Source organism: Balearica regulorum, chromosome 10, assembly GCF_011004875.1.
Source record: "Balearica regulorum gibbericeps isolate bBalReg1 chromosome 10, bBalReg1.pri, whole genome shotgun sequence".
NCBI lineage: Eukaryota > Metazoa > Chordata > Aves > Gruiformes > Gruidae > Balearica > Balearica regulorum.
In genome coordinates, this window is record NC_046193.1 from 16466639 (window position 1) to 16487412 (window position 20774).

The 20774-nt window shown below is 46.4% G+C and overlaps 1 protein-coding gene across 1 annotated transcript; it reads right to left on the reverse strand.

Moving 5' to 3' along the window:
* Positions 1-5241: 5241 nt before the first annotated feature.
* PSMD6 (proteasome 26S subunit, non-ATPase 6) lies at positions 5242-11485 on the reverse strand. Its single transcript, XM_075762327.1, has 8 exons — positions 11160-11485; positions 10452-10657; positions 9742-9887; positions 8644-8863; positions 8424-8532; positions 7112-7280; positions 5702-5779; positions 5242-5547 (listed from the first exon to the last, which is right to left on the reverse strand). The coding sequence occupies exons 1-8, from the start codon at positions 11302-11304 to the stop codon at positions 5451-5453; spliced, it is 1170 nt and encodes a 389-aa protein (XP_075618442.1). The 5' UTR covers positions 11305-11485; the 3' UTR covers positions 5242-5450.
* Between the last annotated feature and the right edge of the window lie 9289 nt (positions 11486-20774).

Genomic DNA, 20774 nt, shown 5'->3' on the forward strand with positions numbered 1-20774 from the left:
GATGTGTCAGGTTCTGGCCCTGGCCCTCAGCGTGGCGAGAGCGGCTGCCCCGGCAGGTCAGACCTTTACGTCCCCCAGGGTTCGAGAGGTGCCTGTGTCAACGCCGCGGTATTTGGCTGGTGTAAAGGACGGTTTGTTACTCCAGGTTCTCACTTTATTGTTTTCTGAATAGAATAACGAGAAGCAGCTTTTACAGCCCCAAGCATGGTATGTTGAATGGTCATGTTTCTGTTTGGGGTTTCCCCCCCCCCCCACACCCTATTGCTTCCAGAAGAGCATCCTCCATACTTTCAGAGTTCAAAGCCCCAGTGTGTGAATTCAGCAGGTGAAATACTCTTGCCGGCTTTTCTCTGCGTGCGACTCGGGACTCGCATCTGGTGGATGGCGTCTGAGGAGTGGTTGGTAAAACCAATAAAACGCCTGTTAGTAGGGTAGGAATTCATAATTACATCCATGGCAATGCCTCCTTTATTCCCTTTCTCTTCTCTTTCCTTTCCTCTAAGAATAAACTTTTCCTTAGTATTTGGAATAAAAGCTGCAAGATATAAACGGGGTTCAGGCAACAAGCGGGTTCTGCTTTGTCTTTTTGTGACGAGTACTTCTAATATTTCTACATTTACCTTTTGTGTTGACTGAAGATTTTTATTTATTTTCTTATCTCACCTTCCTGCGAATATCTTTCTTTCCTAGTAGCAATTCCTAACGTCTGCGCCATCCTGTTAAGCTGCTGGCACTGAAGCTGGTTGTGCTGGGCTGTACAAGCGACAGCAGCACGGAGCGTGCAGGAGACGGGAGCTCGCAGAGCAGAGCTCTCTGCTCGTCGTCACGTTCAGGCAAGTTTGTGACTCTGAGCAGTCTGCGCCTGCATCAAGCTGAAGGATTAACTCTGTGTTTAACTGCATTTAATGCAAGGTTCGGTATGCTCTGAAAAAGGTGAGGAAAGAGGAAAACGAGTGTGTTTATCCTGTATAACCCTGAGTTCTTTGAGGTGTCTCGGAGCTCTGCAGGGTTGGAGTGTCCTCCCTCTCCTTCTCCTTTGCTGCGCCCGGCACCCTGCAGCACCAGGGAGCCCTGACCCAGGGCAGAGCTGCTCCGTGGGTTATCGCTGCTCCCAGCGACTCCCTCAGTGCAGCAAAGGCGTTGGTCGTGAAAAATGCCTCCTGAGCAGGTGCTAGCGTAGAGCCCCCAAACACAGACCTCCCTGAAGTGGGTAGAAAGCAGTTTCTCTCCTGTCACTGATTGTCTCATAGGAAAATACTCCAGTTTATATCCAGGAAGAGTTACCTGGTGGTGTAGGAGTCTGACCTCAGGCTGTGTGTGCGCAATGCAAATCCGAGTGTCGGAGATTCTCTGTGCCTGTGCTTTCGTGTGCATGCGCACGTTGCCGATACCCTTTGTGCTCAGAATGGAAGCTGGCGATGTGTCCTTTGAACCCGAAGGTGTCAGGCGTCGCTTCTCCCGGTGGGGACGCATTGGGCTCAAAGGCTACAACCTGCCTTTGGGAGGAAAACTCCTAAATCCTGGTCCTGCACCTGCAGCACGTGCAGCTCTGGAGGCAGGGGTGCGAAGCTGGCCCCTCGCTGCGTACAGCGCGGTCGACAGCGAACGGCCCCGGCACCCGTTGCCTTTGTAAGCTGAAGCGCTCCATGGCTGCCGTTAGTTACACCAACTACCGAAACAACCAGTACGAGGGCTTGCCGCTGGCTTTTTTTAAATGCAAATTCCTGTTGGTCCATAATCAAACACACGTGGCTTGTAGATTCCAGCATGGGACTCTTAATTTGGCTGAATGCTTTTCTCAGTGCTTTGGCTCAGAACTGCGCTAGCTGCTGGATTTGTTCCTAACAAGCAGCATGGGATCTTTGTCGTGGAAGAGTGGCATGTGCTTGTTTTGGTTTTGTTTTTCTGGCCCGCCAAACTTCAGAAAAGGTTTTTGAGATTCTCCTGAAGTTGTTCAAGCTAACCTGGAGTTAAACTGTATTGCAAAGGATGAAAACTGGCCTGAGAGATGCAGTCAGTCACAAAGCCTCCTCCAAGCCCAGGGGGAATGGCTGGAGTTGATGTCTGTAGCCAAATCGGTACAAAAGCTTTCTTCAGCGTCAGCAGGGACACTGCGCTGCTGCTCAGGTTAGCTGCTCTCCAACACAGCGCTGGACACTTTGTCCTCCATTTTTGCAGTTGACCTTCCTTCACCTGCGTCCCTTCCAATCCACAACAGGTGACTTTTCTCCAGGAATCAATCCCTTGTCTCTTGTCTGCAAAGCTACACCTTCAACTGGAGCCCAGCACTCAGTGAGAAGAAATGGAGCAGTCTGGCAGGTCAGGAGATGGGTGAGCCAAAAAACATTTGCACGCAAACCAATCATCATCTCAACCATTTTGCAGCAGAACTTCTCTTGACAACCCCCACAACACCCTGTCTCCCATCCTTCCCTGCCGCCTAACTGCAGCCTAACGGCAGTGCGCGATGGAACGTGTCCCTGTGGCGTGGCTGTATCGTGAGAGCTGCATCCGGGTCTGGCCACCTTGTTGCTAGTATGAAGTCAGCCTTCCAAAGCGAAATTGGAGAATGGCGTTAGTGCAAGGAACTGCATGAGCTTACATTACAAGAGAGCATGTACAACTTTGGCATGTGGACTCTAAATCCATGGAAAGGTGTCAAGACCAAGGCATGAACGGCTGTTTCTGGAGTGCCATTCACAGTTGGTTGAGTAAATGGAAATCACAAGGTGAACTAAACCACAGGTAACACTGACGTGATCACAGGACGTGAAAGGTCGCTTGACGTTACTTCAGGGTTTAAGGCAAGCAAAATCCTATAGCTTCTGATCCGATGTGGACGTTGCAGTAGGCAGTTAGAAATGATAGAATAGAAAAACTTATGATCAGCGCAAGGCCTGACCACCCTGGACCCCTCAGCAGTCCCACTCTTTGGAAAGCCTGTGTACCAGATGATTGCTTTGTGTATTTTCAGGAAGGCAATAAAGAGCTGCTCTGGCTGTGCTGTGCACTTCAGGAGGCGATGCTTTTCCCTGCCCACTGCCCGGGATTTTTTCACCACCGTTTGGCACGGCTGAGAGGCTGAACTGCTGCTGAAAGCCTTAAAACTGTTCGGGTAAAATTGCCGATGCTTTCTCGCCAGGCCTGGCCCAACAAGCTTTGTCAAGAACCTCCGCAGGTTCCTCCTGGATCCTCCTTCACAGGACATCAGCCGTGATCAGGAAACGAGCAAGGCAAGTCACGATCTTTACAGGAGGGCTTTAGAATTGTCTCTAGTGCAATTAGCATTTTTCTAGATAACGCTGACATTTTGGCAAAGATTCATACGAGAATTAATTTATTGGCAGTGCAATGAAAATGAATTCTCGCTTCAGTAGGATAGGTGCACTTCTGTTTTGAGCATTCTGGTTTTTCACCTACCTGAGCAGAAAACAGCAGATTCTGAAACGCTTGGCTCCCACAGGACGATTGTGATGGTTACAATAAAACATGAAGGTTCTCCAAGTATCTTACAGCACACTAAGAATCTTTAGTAATACTTTTATTTTCCTCAAAGTAGACATTTCTGGGGTTTTATTCTGTTGCTCTTACCTATGCTACAAGAGCAGCAAGATTTCTCTTGAGTGGATGAAGCCAACGTTAGCCTAGCTTTCTCAATTAAGTTTCTATTCCCTTCAACTTACAGTTAAAAATATATATGGTAATACATAAGCTGAATGGAAATCCTGAGATTTATTTTGTGAAGCTTTGATACAGTTAATTAAGGCCAGTTCAAATACAAATATGTTGGAAAATTCATCTGTGTACCAGAAATGAAATTCCCTAATTCAGTGACGCCTACGGCCCACACTGTCTGTAGTATGATCTTCTGATACGTTTGGCCTTTGCATGTATAGAAAAGATGTTACCAAAAGGCAGCCAGAACTAAAGTCTTCCTAGCTAGCTATACTTTATCTGGTATGGAACAGATCTAGAAAAACCAAGAGATGTTACTGCAGCTCTGAAAAGTCTGAATATTGGCCTAAATTAATTAAAACTTTGTAAGAATTTATATGTGTGTGAACACACAAAATATAGAATCAATAACTGACCACATGATAAACAAACCAAGGTTCTCTTTTATTACTCTCACTGTTCGAAGGAAAGCAAAGATCAGAATTTTCTTCTAAGTAGTACTGTCTGAAACATCCATCTTTCTTTAGCTAAATAGCTGCTCCTTGGAAAAAACAACACAGCTTCTAGTAAGTAGTAAAAGAGAACCAAAAATCATTGGGTTGTATTTTGGGTTTCAGAACAGTTCAACAGAATACTGTTGAGGACCCTTAACATCGTGGTAGCAGTTCAAAACAGGGAGATCCTCCATGACCTGCCCGCGAGAGGAGCAGGGATGTGCGGTTCCACGCTGTCCTGGCTGTTGCAGAGTATCTCCCACACGTCAGGATCGCTCTGTGGGTCAATCTACCTGTGGGGTTACTTCAGGCAGTAAAGTTGCAATGAACACAGGCAGTAAATGGATTCTGTTGCTAAGTGCAGTGGCATCAAACAGCTACAGAACTAAGTCACAGGCTTTCTTTGGGAGGAAAAAAGAAACCTCAAGGCAAGCCAGGCAGGGTAAACAGCTGCTGCCGTAGGCTCTGCCACAGCCAGAACCCATGTGTCATCAGTATGGCAGCAGCTGACTTGAAACATTTATTCCTCAGCAGCTGTGAAGAAGGAAATCGTAACCCCCTACAGCCTTGGATCAGCTGTGTCAGACTGCTGTAGTACCTTCCACTGCTCCTACCATCATTTTGACATCTGTAAATCTAACAGGGGAAGTAATTACAAGTGTAATGCTTTGTCAGTGTGCTGGCTTTCTTTTTGACAGCTGGCAAAAATGTTGTTTTAAGGGAGAGGCTACTTCAGTTAAAGATATTCCCAAAATTACAGTCCTTACAGTTCTCATGGTTAGACTATTGCTTCACCACAGTCATTTTCATCCTTCTCCCTTAAGCTGTAATCCTCTCATAACAAGAGTTCATCCTGTCTGGACAGTGCACAATCTCAACTAAAATTTTTGGCTACTTTACTATTATGCAACTGATTCTTTTCACCTTTGAGTCAAATACAGAAGCCTTAAAAAAGCAAGCATAGGATCACCATTAGTTCTCTCTTCATAGATCTCGACCCTGCTTTGCTATTAAATAGTGAACACTGTACACACAGTCAAGTAAAGGAACACAGTATATACATTACAAGAGATCACCAACTGTATCATACATTTAATAAATGAACTGGGATCCATACACCAAAAGAGAACATTGTTTACACAATGAAGTGGAAAGTAAAAACACTACCCCTCTCGCTAGTTATTCTTTTTACCTGCAGTTTACCAAGTTATACAATATATTTATAGGTTACTTCCAAAATGTTTTAAACATCTAAATTTTGCATTCCCTTGCATTAAAAAATTACATATTAATTACTCTGGAAAGTTTCTGAACTCTGTTTAGCAGCAAATCTCCTTTCTTGATGGTTTCTTGGTACTGCCAATTCTTGCTATCAGGCCTAAGAATTGTGGGGGGGAAAAAAAAAAAAAAAGGTTTAGAAGTGAGAATATGTTTTACACCAGGCCACTTTTACATTTCTGTAATAAGTGTCATCAAAGTGTACAGAATTCAACTGGGCTGTCAAAAACAATTTCTAGGAATTAATAACATACCTGTTAGTTTCTACAATCTCATTTACTTTGTCTATTTTGCAGTGTAACCGCCCAGCTGCAATAAATCTTGAAAGCTCCCTAAGAAACAACAAAAAAAACCCAGTTGGTTAAATCACATTTCACCAAGGCCTTGTAGACTGGGCTGTACTGAACCTTCTGTTACAACACAACATTGTCACCGCACTCTATTTCTGGAGCAACAGCCTATATATTTTCATAAGGTATCTTACGCATCATCTTATTAAAGCTTGGACATTACACACAAGAATCATCATTCTTGCAATCTGAATACAAAATGTCTCAGTATTTTCTTCTCAGGCCAAAGCGTTGTACTTGAGTTAGTGAAATTTATCGCTTGGCTTAGCACCAACTACTCTTCAAATTCAAAGGCAGCAGCCATGTAGTGTGCCTATTCGGAATTAATGCTGATGTAAATATCTTCAAGCCAGTCCATTTATTAGAAAAGTCTCTTCAGAGTTCCCTACTCTCTAGTAGCTCTAAACATGCTGCTTTTTAAAATTATCATTATTTTGCTTAATCAACTGGTGGTCTACAGCACATTCCTGATGGTAGAAGAAAATGTTTCTGTGATCAACAGTAAAACAAGCTACAACTAATAATAAATTACTGGGAAGCATAAAAACTAGTATGACTTTACAATGTTTACCTTTGAATTGAATGGTATTTGGTTTCTCTTGAAACACCTATTAATATCTGAATATTTCAAGCAGTACTAATATTTCTGTAACACTTTTCTATATTAGAAAATATGAAACTTCTCTATGAAAGAAGAACAACTCTTGTAAAGGCATTTGAAACAAAGTGTTTCATGTATAAAGAGTAAAAGTCAATTTCTCACTTCATGTTAGTTCTCATCATGATCTAAATCTCTTGGTTTTACACTAGAAAAGAATTGCAAAATGAGACTGCAGTGTATGTTTGATTTAAGTGAAAAACAGCATATCCTGTCCACGCACCAGAAAGCAAATTAAACTAAATAAGGAGACTTGTAGGGTACGTAAAATGTGTGGATCCCCAAAATTGTACCAGTTGAGTTTTTGCACAGCTGTGAACTAAATCATCCTCTAAAAATCTTAAGTTTCATAGTTTATGAAGGTCCATAGAAACAGCATTATAAAGAACAAAGTTATTAATAAAAGAGTAGTTTGTCATACAGCATGTAGAGTGAAAGAAATACTGGAAAAGTTGTCATAAGTGACTGCAATCAAATTATCTTCTTTAGTGAAACATAAGATTCACTTAAATTTAGCCAAGCTCTTTCATAGACACATAACTTGGCATGTTTAAAATCAAAGTAGAACAAAGATTTTTATTCATAATGGGATCATTATAAACAATTAAACAGTGTAAAGTGAGACCTTTATGAACTTAAAAAGCCAAATAACTTACTGATCTATGAATTCTACACTGACTCCAAATGCTTCTGCCATGTATCCTAATGTCAATGACCGGTAGGACTCTAGGAGCTGGCTATATGCGTGAATTCTCATTTCCCGTACATAGTATCGATAGTGAGGTGCAAACAGCCAATCTTTTTTCATCTCTTGCTCTACAATAGCTGAAAGAAAAAAAAGAAGAAAAAGAAAATGACTCAGTAATATCTAAGAAATGTAAAATATCAGTTATGTAAATAAAACACACACCACCAGTTAAGAAATAGTCAGTGTGAACCCAACTGTATTGTATTCTTATATACTTCAGGATATGAAAGGTAGTCTACACTGAAGAGAAGTTCATATAATCTGTCTCAATTTTGGAAGCAGAAGCAGTAACGACATGCAAACAATATTGTGGCAAAGCTAACAACCCTGTTTGTCAGCACAGAATCCCTTTCGGGGTGTGAGCCAGTCCCCCTCCGATGCAGGGGGATGACCTCACCACAGACACATGCTGGGACCTGCTGTCACACAGCAGCAAAGCGGAGCTGGGAAACAGTTGGTACTTGGTGGGTAACTACTGGAAGAAACATTGTTACCTGGGTAAGGAAATAAGATCAACTTTCTGGTACTAGGTCTCAAATTAGGATTTCTAGGCACTGAAGTGACTTTTTCTCCTGCCAGATTTAGTTCTCAGCCAGCAATAGAAAAATGTTGCCCTTAGCTCTTAATCTCATCAGGCCTAGTCTTCCACAAAACGAAGGGTTCTTTTTTGCTTTTTCTAATTTCTTATTTTCTTGTATTCTAAGTCTCACAGAAGGAAAACAAGCAGTCTGAGAACTGGTAAGAATGAGATTCTTCTGAAAAGCTTTTCTTCAGTGTCACCCTTTTACACAGAAACCAGAGCAGAAAGCCAATGGTAACAACAACAGTGAAAACTTTCTGTGTAATATCTTTTACAGGTTGAGATTTCAGGGCCTTAAGACTACAAGCCTCATAACTTCTTTCAAAGGTAAAACCTTTCAAAGCTTTCTCGTCTGACCTGGCTCTTCAGGTAAGACAGTGCTCCATAGCCATGTGAAAATGCTTTTCCACCTAATCAGGTGGGACCTTTCAAAAAGCTCACTGTATGCAAAGGTTGGTTGGTTTTAAAAATCAAACAGCAGCAAATTTTAGGTCACTGCTTAAAAAAACAAAATCTGATTTTTTTCTGCATAAAGTAGCTCTAGTTCTAGACTGTAGCTACTCCACAAAAGTTGTGCACGATCTGAAACAAATAATTGAAGCACTTGAAACAGTGTTGTAGGAAAAAACCACAGCCTTACCTAAGGACTGGAAAAAGGCTGCATAACGGCATTCATACAGAGAAAAGAGATACTGTCGTACAGCTGGCAAACTGTGTAACACTTCCAGAATCTCTGCTCCTTTAATAACCTGAAAGCAAACAAACAACATGTCTAAATACCACCACTTTCCGCCTGGAGATAAACAAGTTAAAGACAGGCTGTGTCTGTTAGAACTGGTGTTTTCATCTGCTTTCCTTACCTTTTCCCTAAGGTCAGGCCTGTCTAGTGCAATCATGCTGACATAGACCGTGTATGTTACAAATGTTTTGTAATCCATAAGTTCATAGGATGTAAACGTCGAAACTGTATCAAGGAAGAGCTCTGCTGCTTGTTTGAAGTCTCGAATAGCTACACAGTAAAGGCCCTGGTACACTTTGAGACGATTTCTCCTGTCCCAGTCTCCTCCTTCTTCTATTAGACTTAAAAGAGAACAAAAAGAAGTATTTACTTATGTAAATGTATTATGTAATGTTATATGAAAGTAGTACAGTAGATCAACTGATACCATGTGATTAGAGAAAGAATAATTTGGTTTATGTTACAATTTTTGAAACAGTCCAGGTTTTGTACATCTGTCAGGGGGAGGAAAGTGGCTTCCTTGGGACAGGAGAGGTCAGACGCTTTTGCACAGTGTATGTTTCAACTGAAAGTTAAAGTTTATAGCCTCTAAAGTCGTGACAACAGTCTTCTGAGATGTACACGCAAATATTACTGCCAACCTTAGCTGTGGCAATATATTTCCACTGCCTGTGCTGCTAAAATCAAAGCCATCCAACTAGCAGCATAGAAAAAAATTTTAAAGTTGCCACTTTTCAAGAATCATAGTAACACAAAATTGATGTGGCTATACGCAGGACCACAGATAAAATCGGCTGAGAAGGCAACACAAAAAAATCATTGCCCAAGGAACGTGGTAACTGGGAAGACACCCCTCATAGCACCAGCAAAGAGACTGGAAACTGCAGCTTGCTACAGGAACCCCTGAAGTTCAAAATGCTGGGAGCATGGAGACACTGGAGACAGCAGTGGGCTACAAATTAAAATCAAGTCAGCTGCTAGAAAATAGCTCGCTCACTCAAAAAATTAATCTTTCTTTTCTCTTCCCCCTCATTAAAAAAAAAAATAATCCAGGAACAGGAAGGTTTTAGTACAAGGTTAACACCCACCCATCACTCGGTGATTGTGTCTCACAACCAGTCTTAGTCATTTCTTGACAGAAAGGTATTTATCTTCCATTTCTTTTGTTACAGTTTGTCTCAAAAGTGCTGTAAGTGCACTCAAACAACCCAAGCAGTACCTTTTTGCCTTTTCAATGTTCCGTGTGATGAGGTCGTTATCCATATAAAACAAGCCAATCCTTAGAAGATAGAACACAATATCCAGACGATGTCCTAGTGCCACGGTTTTGTCATAAGTCTTGCGGAACGCAGTCAGAGCTCCCTCCTAGCAAGACAGTATTTTCTACTGTAAGAATGTTAAAAGCACCTAGAATGTTTACAAAACACCTGTCGGAAGTACACGTGTTGTCTTCCATTGGCAGTTGTGACTTTCAGTTTCTCACAGAACTTTAATATTATGCATTCTGAATAATCTTAAAGAATCAAAGTTTAAATCCAGTTAAAAGAGCGGATTCTCATGTATCTTTTAAATCTAAGGACTATGAAAATCTACTCTGTAACCTGAAATTAAGGTGCGCTATGTAAATAGCTTAGAAAAGTCTACAGACATAAGCAAAGTGGAAAAATAACATCTGCAAATGGAAAATAACCTTTTCCCTTTTCAAGAAAAGAGTGTTTTAAGGTCTGCTTGGTTTTTTTCTAAGTAATTTAAATTTCAGTAACACTCTCTCCTATCTCCCACTCATGTCTGAGTTCTGCCATAGAGAAAACGTACCGCAAATCACGTAGCTTCCTCCCTACAAACAGTGCTCACTGGAACCTGCCTAGCTAGGAGGATTACAATGCAGTGTTTTCATATGAGTCCATAAAGCCTCTGCCATGAACCAACCTTGTCCCCAATCCTGCACAGGTACTCAGCTTTGGCCATCATTGCATCTCGGATTTCACTCTCCCCCAAGATCTTTTCTGCATCTTCTAATTCATTATCGAGACGTTTCAGTTCTTCCTCGTTAGCTTTCTTCATCTTGTTCAACAGATCCACATCGATCTGCCATTCAAGAGACTTGCAGAGTGCTTCGTAATACGGAGCCATATCTGAAAGAAAAGCAGAAAGGCTTCCGCTACTAATTGCTGCAACAAGTGTACGCATGAGCACTGAAGGACAACACAACCGCACATCGATGCCAGCTACACCCTTTCTACAGTCAGGTACCCATTAAACCCGGACATTACAGAGCCAGAGTTTCAGCAGGCCTTGCCTGTCACGCTTTTTGCTCTCTTTACACCTCTCCTGCTTGCGCTTTCCTTTACTCTCTGTCCCTGAGCGCAGCGGACCCCGGTGCTTAACTCGTGCCTTTCAGAACACCAGCACGATGCAGCAGGGGCCAAAGCCGGGGCCAAGGCACCACACTGCTGTGTCCAAACCTCCCTTCCCCCTCTGCCCCCGCCCCCGGACTGCCCACGGCCCAGGGGCAGACTGATGCCCTCCAGCTGGGAAAGGCGTACACACGCCCGGGGACGGGAGAGGCTCCCCTGCAGCGGCAGGGACGGACACAGACCCCCCCGCCCCGCTCCCCTCGCACCAGGCCGCACTCACTGTGGAGCCGCACGGCCGCCATCAGCTCGTCGCGCGCGGCGGGGTCGGGCGCGCGTGGCCGAAGGCTGAGGAGGAAGCGGAGCTGGGCGATGCGGAGGTCGGGGTTCTTGGGCAGCCCCTCCTCCTCCAGGTTCTCCAGCGGCATGGCGGCGGGACGGGACGGGACGGGGCAGGACGGCTCGGCTCGGCTCGGCTCGGCTCCGGGGGGCGGCGGGCGGGCGGCGGCGCGGCCCAGTGACTCAGCTGCGACGGGCGGAAACGGCGGCGCTCTTCCGCCTCGCAGCGCCCCCTACCGGACCGGAGGCCTCCGAGCGCTGGGCCGCGGGTCCACGAGCGGGGGAGTGCGCATGCACGGGGAGGTGCCTGCGGAGGGGGGGGGGTACGCGCTGCGAGTGCGCGCATGCGCCGGACGGCTGTGGGGAGAGGCGCGCGTGGGCCGTAGGGGTGATGCGGAGGCTGTGGGTGCTGCGGGCAGCGCGAGCGCTGCGGGGGTGCCGAGGCTGTGCGCGGTGTGTGCCTGTACGGGCCGGGCGGCTGCAGGGGCCGGGCACACGCTGCGCGCGCTGTAGGAGCCCTGCACGCGCGGTCTGTAGGCGCGGCTCTCCCTGCCCGGGCCCCCCCCGAGCACCCCGGTGTCTGCACGCCGTGCCGAGCCGTGCCCAGCCGTGCCGAGCCGTGCCCAGCCGTGCCCAGCCGTGCCCGGGGCCCGCCTGCCTTTCCCCGTGCCCGGGTTGGCTTTGCTGGGCTTTCCCGAAAGGGCTTCTCCGTGTGGGGTGCTTTGGGCGCGGGGTGGCGAGGGGTACGGGACGGGGTCTCGGCCTGTGCGGTGAAAAGTAACAAGCGTAGGTTCGTAGCTTTCGTAGTTGCAGAAAAAAAGCTGGGGTGTGTTACCCAAAAGCGTGCCTGTGGCTCAAAAAAAAAAAACCCAGAAGGCAAATAAAAGGGGCTTTAAAAAACCCCTGTTTTGGTTGTGTATCGTGGGTTGGGGGTAAAGCGTCGCTCCTGCCTTCTGCCCGACGTTCCCATGTACTTTTCATCCAGCTTTTCTTAACATTTCTCCATCTCTTTGTTGAACATCTTCAGTTTTGTCTTTTCTGACCTCACGCAATGCACACTGCTGGTACCAGGGGCTGCAGCGTGTTCCTGGCCAGCGCCTTCTCCCTTGGCCACGGCCAGCCAAGGTGGGTGGGTGGGTGGGTGGGTGGGTGCTCCCCCATGTGTCACCCCACCCCATCAGTCTGCCGGGGGCTGTCTGCAAACTGTCTGTGCCAAATGTTACCGATGGGGCATGTGAGCACAGCATCCTCCATGTCTTCGTGAATTCCCGCGTGTGGAGGTGTTGGGGTTCAGCCCTGCCCACTACCCAAAGTCAGTCAAAGCCCCTTTTATCCTGTAAGACGCTGTATCGGCCCTTGTTTTCCCTTGCGCGTTTGTCACTTGTAATGACATCACGACGCAGTTGGTGCTGGTGCAGCGGCGCTGGGCCAGCCGTTGTCACTGCAGTGCTGGCTGGCGGGTCGTTCCCCTGCCTGGGCGCTGCTGGGGGAGTGGGGATGCCCGAGCTGGGCGGCGGGGTGCTTGGCTCCTGCAAGGGGCAGTTCTGGGTGCCCAGGGCTGTCCTGTGGGATGCAGGATCCCACCCGGCCCAGCCTGGACTGCACTTGCCTGCCCAGCTGAGATCCTCCGGACACTTTTTGGTTTTAAATGATGTCTTGTGCTGGAATGGGGTTTTAAACACAATGCTTTTTGCCAGTGCCTCTATTTTGGGGTTGGGTTTTTCATCTAGGTCATGGGAGAAACTGTTCCCTCAACTGTTTTGGCACAGTGTGTTCCTAAGATTGGCTTCTTTATATTGCATGTGAATTATTTAGAAGTTTGCTGGAAGGAACTGTTGTCTGCTGCATTGTTGATAAGTGCTAATATTTGTTATGTTGATTCTGATTTTTCCCCCCTTCATTCAAGTCATTGGCTTGTAGTTCTAGTGTGTTAGAAAAACATAAAGGAGAATCTGTGTTTTAGGTTGGGCAACTCCTTTGTTTTTTTAGGAGCAGGGGTTTTTTTGTGTTCTGTTTCGTCTCTTTTTTTAGTTGCAATCTCTTTTGTATTGATTGCACAATAAGGAATTGCTTTGATGCTTTGCAGAGAACTGCACGTAGATCTTTTTGCAGCAATGTTTATGTTATTTGCCTGTTGGCCTTTGTGTTTGCTCAGAGACCTATTAGATTTTTTTTTTTTTTATGACAGATGCTTTTAGGTCTCTTGCATATTTTTCTTTTGAATCGTGTCCCCAGCTATATTTCTTGGGCAGTGTGCTCCAGTGCTGCGGTATGCTGTTTATTCTTAGTGTGTGTGCCTCGTTTAGGAAGAAAAGGACATTTGGGGTTTTTTCTGCTACGTAAGGCTGATGTTTCATACGCTCAGGCATTGCACATGCGGGTGAGTGTTCCTTGTGTGAGCAGTCGAGCTGGGATTAGCTCACAAAAATTGAAGAAGAAGAAAAAAAATTGAATCAGCTCCAACGTCCAGTTATTGCAGCCAGTCTCTCCGGCGCTGGGTGGAAAGTATGTGCAGCTCCCTTGTAAGCAGATAACCTGGCTGTCACCTTCGCTCTTTTCCTAATCCCTAATAAAGATTGGTTTGCAACCACAGCAAGAGGTCTGCCTCTCTTCCAAAACTTGTGTCATTCCTAACTATTATAGCTCTGGCCATTCTTACTGTCCACAGAAATACCCACGCCCCGTCAGCGTCGCTGCGTTTTTGGCATCCCCAGTTCGTCGTGGCAGTAAAAGCCACAGTTTCATTATGTACTGTGGGAGAAAAAGTTTTTCATTCTCCCCTTTCTGGATTTGCCACTTTTTAATTGGCCCCAAAATAAGTTGCTAGGTGTGAGAAGAGTAAGGGAGCTGAGTTTTAATTTTCCTGGGTTTGGTTATTGCTAAAATGTTGTGTTTTGTTTTGTAACCATATGAAACACTAGTTAATTAAAAACCCCCTGCATTTATTGTCTGTAAATATTTGCCCACATTTTCATATTTATGTACATTTAAGCAATAACTGGGAGCAAGAGAACCAGCTACACGCACGTGACGTTCACTGCTAAACATGAAAGGAAATACAGAGAGAATATTGATACCTCAAATATTTATATGAAGAATTAAGGCCTTGTGGTGACTGTAATTCTCACGTGGCCTTACAGCATTCAAAAGGATCTAAATGAATAAATACTTTCTTTTTTTTCTTTTTTTTTTCCAAAATGGACATTAAATGATTGTTTCCTTCCCAGCAAGATGCAGCGGGGCTGCGAGGTGCCCTATGGTGGCTTTTTAGTAACTCGAATGATGCTCTTGCTTGACGAGCGACGGTACGGATATGCTGCAGGTTGTTTTAGTAGCGTAATACACCCTGGTCATCCAGCTGGAAGTAGGAGTCAGCCACTTTAGCAGCTGGCAGGAGCTCCTCAGCAGCTCCCTATGGCTCTGCACCCACAAAGCACTAATCCTGTCTGCCTTCCTGCTCGCACCAACCCCAGGAGCAGTTCTGGTGACATTCGGGGCATCCAAGGAGGTGTCCTCTGCCAGATGGTGATTTTGGAGAAGGGCAGGTTTGCCAGCCCCTTTAGCCGTGCAGTGAAGCTTAAAAATAGGAAACTATGGTGGCATTTGCCGTTGACAGGCCAGTGCTGCCTGCCGTGGAGCTGATGGCTGCGCTCGGCTCACAGGGAGCAGAGGTCTGCTGTTCGCTTGTCAAATCAAGGGGTATCATTGCAGCTCTCGGGTGTCTAAGAGGAGCAGACATGCTGACTTTCCCCCCTCTAGCAGAGGGCTCCCTCTCCCAGGGTGTTGCGGAGGACGGTACAGACCCCGCGCTCCCCCAGCGATGCTCGTGCACATGGGGAGGTTTGGTTGCTCCTTACAGTTCCTCAGCGGACACATCTTGCATGGTCAGTACCCCAGCAGTCACAGGTGATCATGGGTACCCCCAAGTAATGCCACCCTCCCCGCTATCGTTTTTTGCAGCCGTGAGAGGCTGCAGAGAGAGCTGGAAGCGCAAATACAGATTTCCAGACCTCCTCCTTCCCCAGAACAGGCGTTACTAAATGCTACCCAGAGCAAGGTGGCTTTCCATGCCTCTGTGCGAGGTTGCTCCTTGTTGTGTCCTGGCCAGCCCTCGCCCTCGGAGCCGTGCCCAGGCCACCCCGATGTCCAGCGAGACGCATCAGCTGCGGCGTGTCCGACTGTGAGCAGCCACAAGGTGACAGTGTTTCAGAGCAATAACTGTGCCACGTCTCTGACTGCTGGGTGTTTGGTTTGTTGGGCTTTTTTTCCCCCAATGTGCATAGTGAAGCCCCACTATTGCTAAATGCTAACCAAAAGCTTTGGGGACCGCCAGCCTTCTGCAAGGGCACAGCTGGGACCGACCACCCGAAACCTGCCATGTCCCTGTCCCCAGCCTGGGGTCCAGGCTCCTCGTGCCCGGCCGGACGCTGACTTGCTGCTTGCAGGGAGTCACCGTTACGGCAGTGTCGGGATACAGGCGTTTTGCTTGCGAGTGCCATCGATGGAGCCAGGGACCCCTGCTGTCACCGCTCCCTCTCCTTGCCCAGCCCCACGGACGTGGAGGCTCCTCTCCCCCTGCCTGCGCAGGGAACAGCTCACATCACCTCAGGGTGCGTGGCACTTCCAGCAGCAGGTCACAGAAGTGCTCTGCTTTCCTCTCCAAGGAGGTCCTGTGGCACTACTCCTGGGCTTCAGAGACAGGGACCACCCCGGCACTGTGAGCATCCTCTGCCAGCAGACCAGGATCCGTGGCAGGGCCCCGGGTTAGACCCGAGCGTTGCTGAATGTCTTTGCTTTCCCAGCACCAAAGGTGTGAAGGGACTGGGGGGCTGGTTGGCGTGTCCGTGCTGTAACGAAGAGCTCTCTGTGCACAACCGTCACGCCGCGAGCTGCAGGCTCACCTCAGTAATACCAATTACGCTTGCTTACCTTGCTGTGATCCTCAGACGTCTTCAAGGCCGATGCATTTGTTTCATTTGCAGGGCTGTTTTAGCTTAAGTTCAGAAGAGATGGTACTTGAGTCACGTCTGGCTTCGTTCTTCACCCTTCAGTAGTGGAAGTGTTGACAGCAATACTCAGATCTGCCCTAGAGCTGCACTATATAAACCTACAGGTGTTAGGCATTGATTTCTTCCAAATAAGCTCCCAGAAGTTATCTGTTTTCATAAGTAATTATTGTTGGCGTAGATATGGCTCTCATCTCTGCAAGTCTGGCTCTCAGAAATTACAGTCTGTACTAGTGAGGAGTGAAAGGCACAGGGTCAAGCCCTCTGCCAGCGCAGCTCCGCTGGCCAGCTGGCATTAAACGAGTGCTGGCACGAGTGTAAGGACACTTAGGAAATGCCCTTGGAGTGGGATTTCTGCATCTCTTGACCTCCCCGGGGTTGTTTTGTTACCCTCGCTGTATTGTTAATTGCATCTGATCAGCCAGGTGTTTGTTTCACTGCAATTACTAGTGTCTTTTATTTATTTATCCGGATATTTTCGTATCAGTAAATCCTTCCTGTTAGCGCATCAGGATGCTTCAAAGGACAACATTTCACGTAGCCCCCAAATTAAGTCTTTTACAGTGTTAAAATCTGTTAATTGGGGTGTTCCAACAAGCAGCCGTGTTAGGGAGAGGTTATTACTCTGGGAAGACAGGATGAAACCGCATCATTAATTAGAGGTCTGAAATGCTATTAATATCTAACGGCCATGAGAAATCAAACTGGCAGGCAGGGATGGGATGGCAGGGAGCCTCTTCCTTCACCCCGTACCTGCGGCAGCCCTGAGCATAGGGGAGGGTGCCAGGTGTATTTGGTGCCATGAAAACGTATAGGAAGAGACAGCTCCTGCGTGAAATGGCCTCTAATGAGGGGTGGGAGAGATCACCGCCGGCACGGGGAAGCGATGCGTGCGCCGTCTGTCCCGTCATCAAACCAAGAGACACCGAAATGACATTTGTCAAGATGCGTAAATATGTACAGACACAAATGATTTACGCTTGAACCTTTTAGTTTAGGTAGTGTATTCCAGCCTCCCTGCTTTTAATGCCATCGGGTGTACACGAACGGTGAGTGGTCTGTACAAAATGGTAGCCTGCGAGCCTGAATTTCGCAGTGAGGTCTATTTACTGCATCTTTTCTCCTAAGTACAGATTTACTTTCAAAAATTGGTACTCTAGACTAACCCACTGATGTATTTGTTTCAGGCACAGCAGCAGCACCCACGGCGTCACTGGTGTTTCCCAGAGAAGCAGTGTGAGTATTCTCACAGACCGGTGCTGGATCTGGCCCTTCCTTCCCCACATGAAGCACAACTATTCATACCTCCTCCAGACTGATGGGACAGTTTTTGAGGGGTACCATCCACGCAGTAAGGTCTGCTGCTTTTTAAGGTATCCTTTTGCACGTAGAAATCCACTAATCTTAATAAAGATTTGTCAGCTCCAGCTGTGTGTCTGTATCTGCCTTTGTTTTTTAGGTAATTTGTGCTGTACACTTTCACCACATGATTGCTTTTATTGTATACAGTTCCTTCTGTTGGGCATTTCTCTGTTGACTATGATTACTACCACATCAACTGAAAATGCTCCTGTACTGTATAATTAACTTTATCTGCTTTGCTACAATGCCTCTCACTGGTAATTACACACACTTCAGGTCTTTCACTACGTTTCTAAGACTTTAAGAAGTGCTGATTACTCTTGCCCGGTCTCTGTCCAAACCGGAGGGTTTTTACTTTTCTACAATTATATCTTTTTCCTTGTAGGAGCCCTGCTGTAATCTGGATATTGATTATAGTACATATAATGTGATCTTTAAATAAACCATCTGTTTGGAATTCATTGGGGTTTACATGTGCTGGTAGCAAAAAGCTCATTTAAATCCTCAGGTCGTTGGCCAGTTGATGTGATAGTTATCAATTTACTGAGATAATTTAAAAAGGAGAGGAAGGATTTTGAAATCTTTCAGTCCTCTGGGGAGTTACTCCATTTTCCTTCTCCTTAGCTCAGCCTTGTCAGCCTCCCCTGTGGTGCCTTAATGGTTTTTGTCCTTTGATGATTTTTTAAGCCTCTTTTTCTAAGGTAAGAGCCTCATGCGATTATACCCTCTGCCCGTCAGTCTGCGTGTCTGCGCTCTAATGTGTTTGAACCCCTTGGTCAACTTGACCCAAGTTTGGTGGATGTCATGAGCTCTCAATGACATCCAATTCCTTGAAGTTACATGCAGATCAGGTAGAGCAGATCCAAACTGGAAAGGATCAGCCGTTCCGGCTAACCGTCGCTGTCCTGACCTGCAGTGCCTGTATCGCCTCGTGCTAGCGATGCCATTTGCTCAGCTGGTGCTTAGGGAACATGGCCAGCAGCGAGGACTTCTGCGTGGCCATCAGAGGCTACGTGGAGGGATGGGAAATATGTAGGTGTGAGGCACGTGGGAAGGAAGAGCTGGGAGTATTGCTGGGATGGGGATGGGAGTGAAACCGGGAGAAGGGATCCGTGGGAAAGCAGCCTTCATCCATAACTGCTCACAGAGCAGCAGCTGCTGCTATAATTACAAATATTGATGTATTTTCCACAGCTTCTTTTCAAACACACAGCCTCATTTTGTTTTTTTCCCCACTCTTTATAACACAAGTCGTTTTCACATCACACAAAGAAAAGCTCTTGGCTGAAAAGTGTTGTATAACTTGTATTGAGATCTCCTAGCAAACCCGGCACGTGTTTATTAACCGAGGGAGCTGGTGTTTGATGCAGACACCAGTGTGATGTTTTAACTTCGTGTTGGCTTTTAAAATAAACCCAGTGTGGTGGGGTGAATGCAATCTGAATGTCCTGCTAAGTTCACAGAGCAAGGTACTTCTCTAAAACTTATGGGAAAGTAGCTCTGGCCATTGCTGCAGACTGTTGGTGTACCTGGAGAGCATCTACCAAATGCCCATGGACTTGAACATCAATTGAACTGAAGAAACTGCTCTTTTTGTCTTCTCCTGAGTGCGCTATGAGTCCCGGAGCGAGTGGGATTTGAGGGTAGACACAGCACTGTGCTGAACTGCCCTGGCACCGATCGTCCTAAGTGGTGTACTTTTACTAATGGGCAACTTGCTAGCCTGAGAAACTTCAGTTTGGGTGAAAATAGCTGGATTATTACTTTAGGAGGTTTTTATGTTGGCTTTAATAAGTGTACAGAAAATTCAAACCATCTGGAACTGAGAGTCTATCTCTGTGTGCAGTGCTGGAGGGTGCTCCTCAGCCGATGGAAACTGCTTTCCCATTGCACAAAGGTGTCTGAGTGACCTTGGGAAACAGGGAACTCGCATGCCCAAGGACCTCCAATATCTTTCTTTTATTTGGAAGAACTAGCCCTGTTTTTTCAGAATAGGAATATCCTTCATCCAGCAGAGGTGAAGAAAACTCTCCAGATGATTTACATCATGTCTCGAGATCAAACCTTCAAAGGTCAGAGAGAAGGGCCTTAAGCAAGGAAAGCGTGATTTAGCCCTCTATAAATGCTAGTGTTATTAGTGGTATTATGGCAATGTAGGTAACTTTTGGTTACATATTTAATTTTCTTCAGCTGCGATTTGATATTATCGAGTAAAAAACCCTGTGTAATTAGTTCCGTTTGGTGTCTTTCTATGTTGCAGCCGCTCAGAAGCAGAGAAGCCTGTGCCTCGACGGTATTTCATAAATAGTGCCCTGTAAAGCCCCGGCTGGCTGCAGCGTTCAGCCTTCGCTGCCGTGGCAGTTACCGCCCGTCTCCATGGCACGCTGCTCTGAACTGGGGCTGCCTTTAACTCTCCTTTGGCAGCTGATTAGAATTGCCTCTTAGTTGGGGGTGTTTTTCTCCCAATTTCTATTTTCCTTTCCCCTCTCCCCTGATTTTCCCCTCCTCATCTCTTGCTCTCTGGACCTTTTTTTTTACCCTGTTCCTTGCACTCGCTGGCAGCAATCGCCTCCTCTGATAAATGAGATAGTTCTCCCGCTGTCACCTCCTTTCAGGGTGCAGTTTGAGTTTCTTATCGTTATATTTTACATGGTGTGGATGCGAACAGCTTCTGAAACCTGCCCCCCCCCCCCCCCCAACTCACGTGAACCCGGTGCGATGCCGGAGCACTTCTCAGGTACTCGCCCTTGAACCAACCTCTTTTCGTCTTGCCTGCTGAGAGGAACCGCTTGGTAGTTACTAGTGCACGGACACCGTTTGCTGTCACAGGGTTATTCCTGTTTATTCACTGCTTATTCCAATGTGGCATAAAAAATGGAGTGAGATTATCCTGGCCCCAGCCAGCAGCATGTGCTCGTGAGTGATACAACATATATTCTGCTGCTTCTTGTGTCTTCCAGCTAACATTTTTCCCTGTTACAACTCAATTCTTTCCTCTCTAAGTGCATAAATTGCCCTTGAATGTTTTCCTAGTGTGACCTGCGTGACAGTACCTCCACAACTCATCTATCTTGCTCTGTGTTCGCGTTCCCAGCGCCGTCCCACGACGGTTGTACCTGCTGCTCTGCTCTCGGGGCTGGCACTCCGTACTCCTTCCCCTGCGCTTGCAGCTCATGTGCATCAGCCCACCG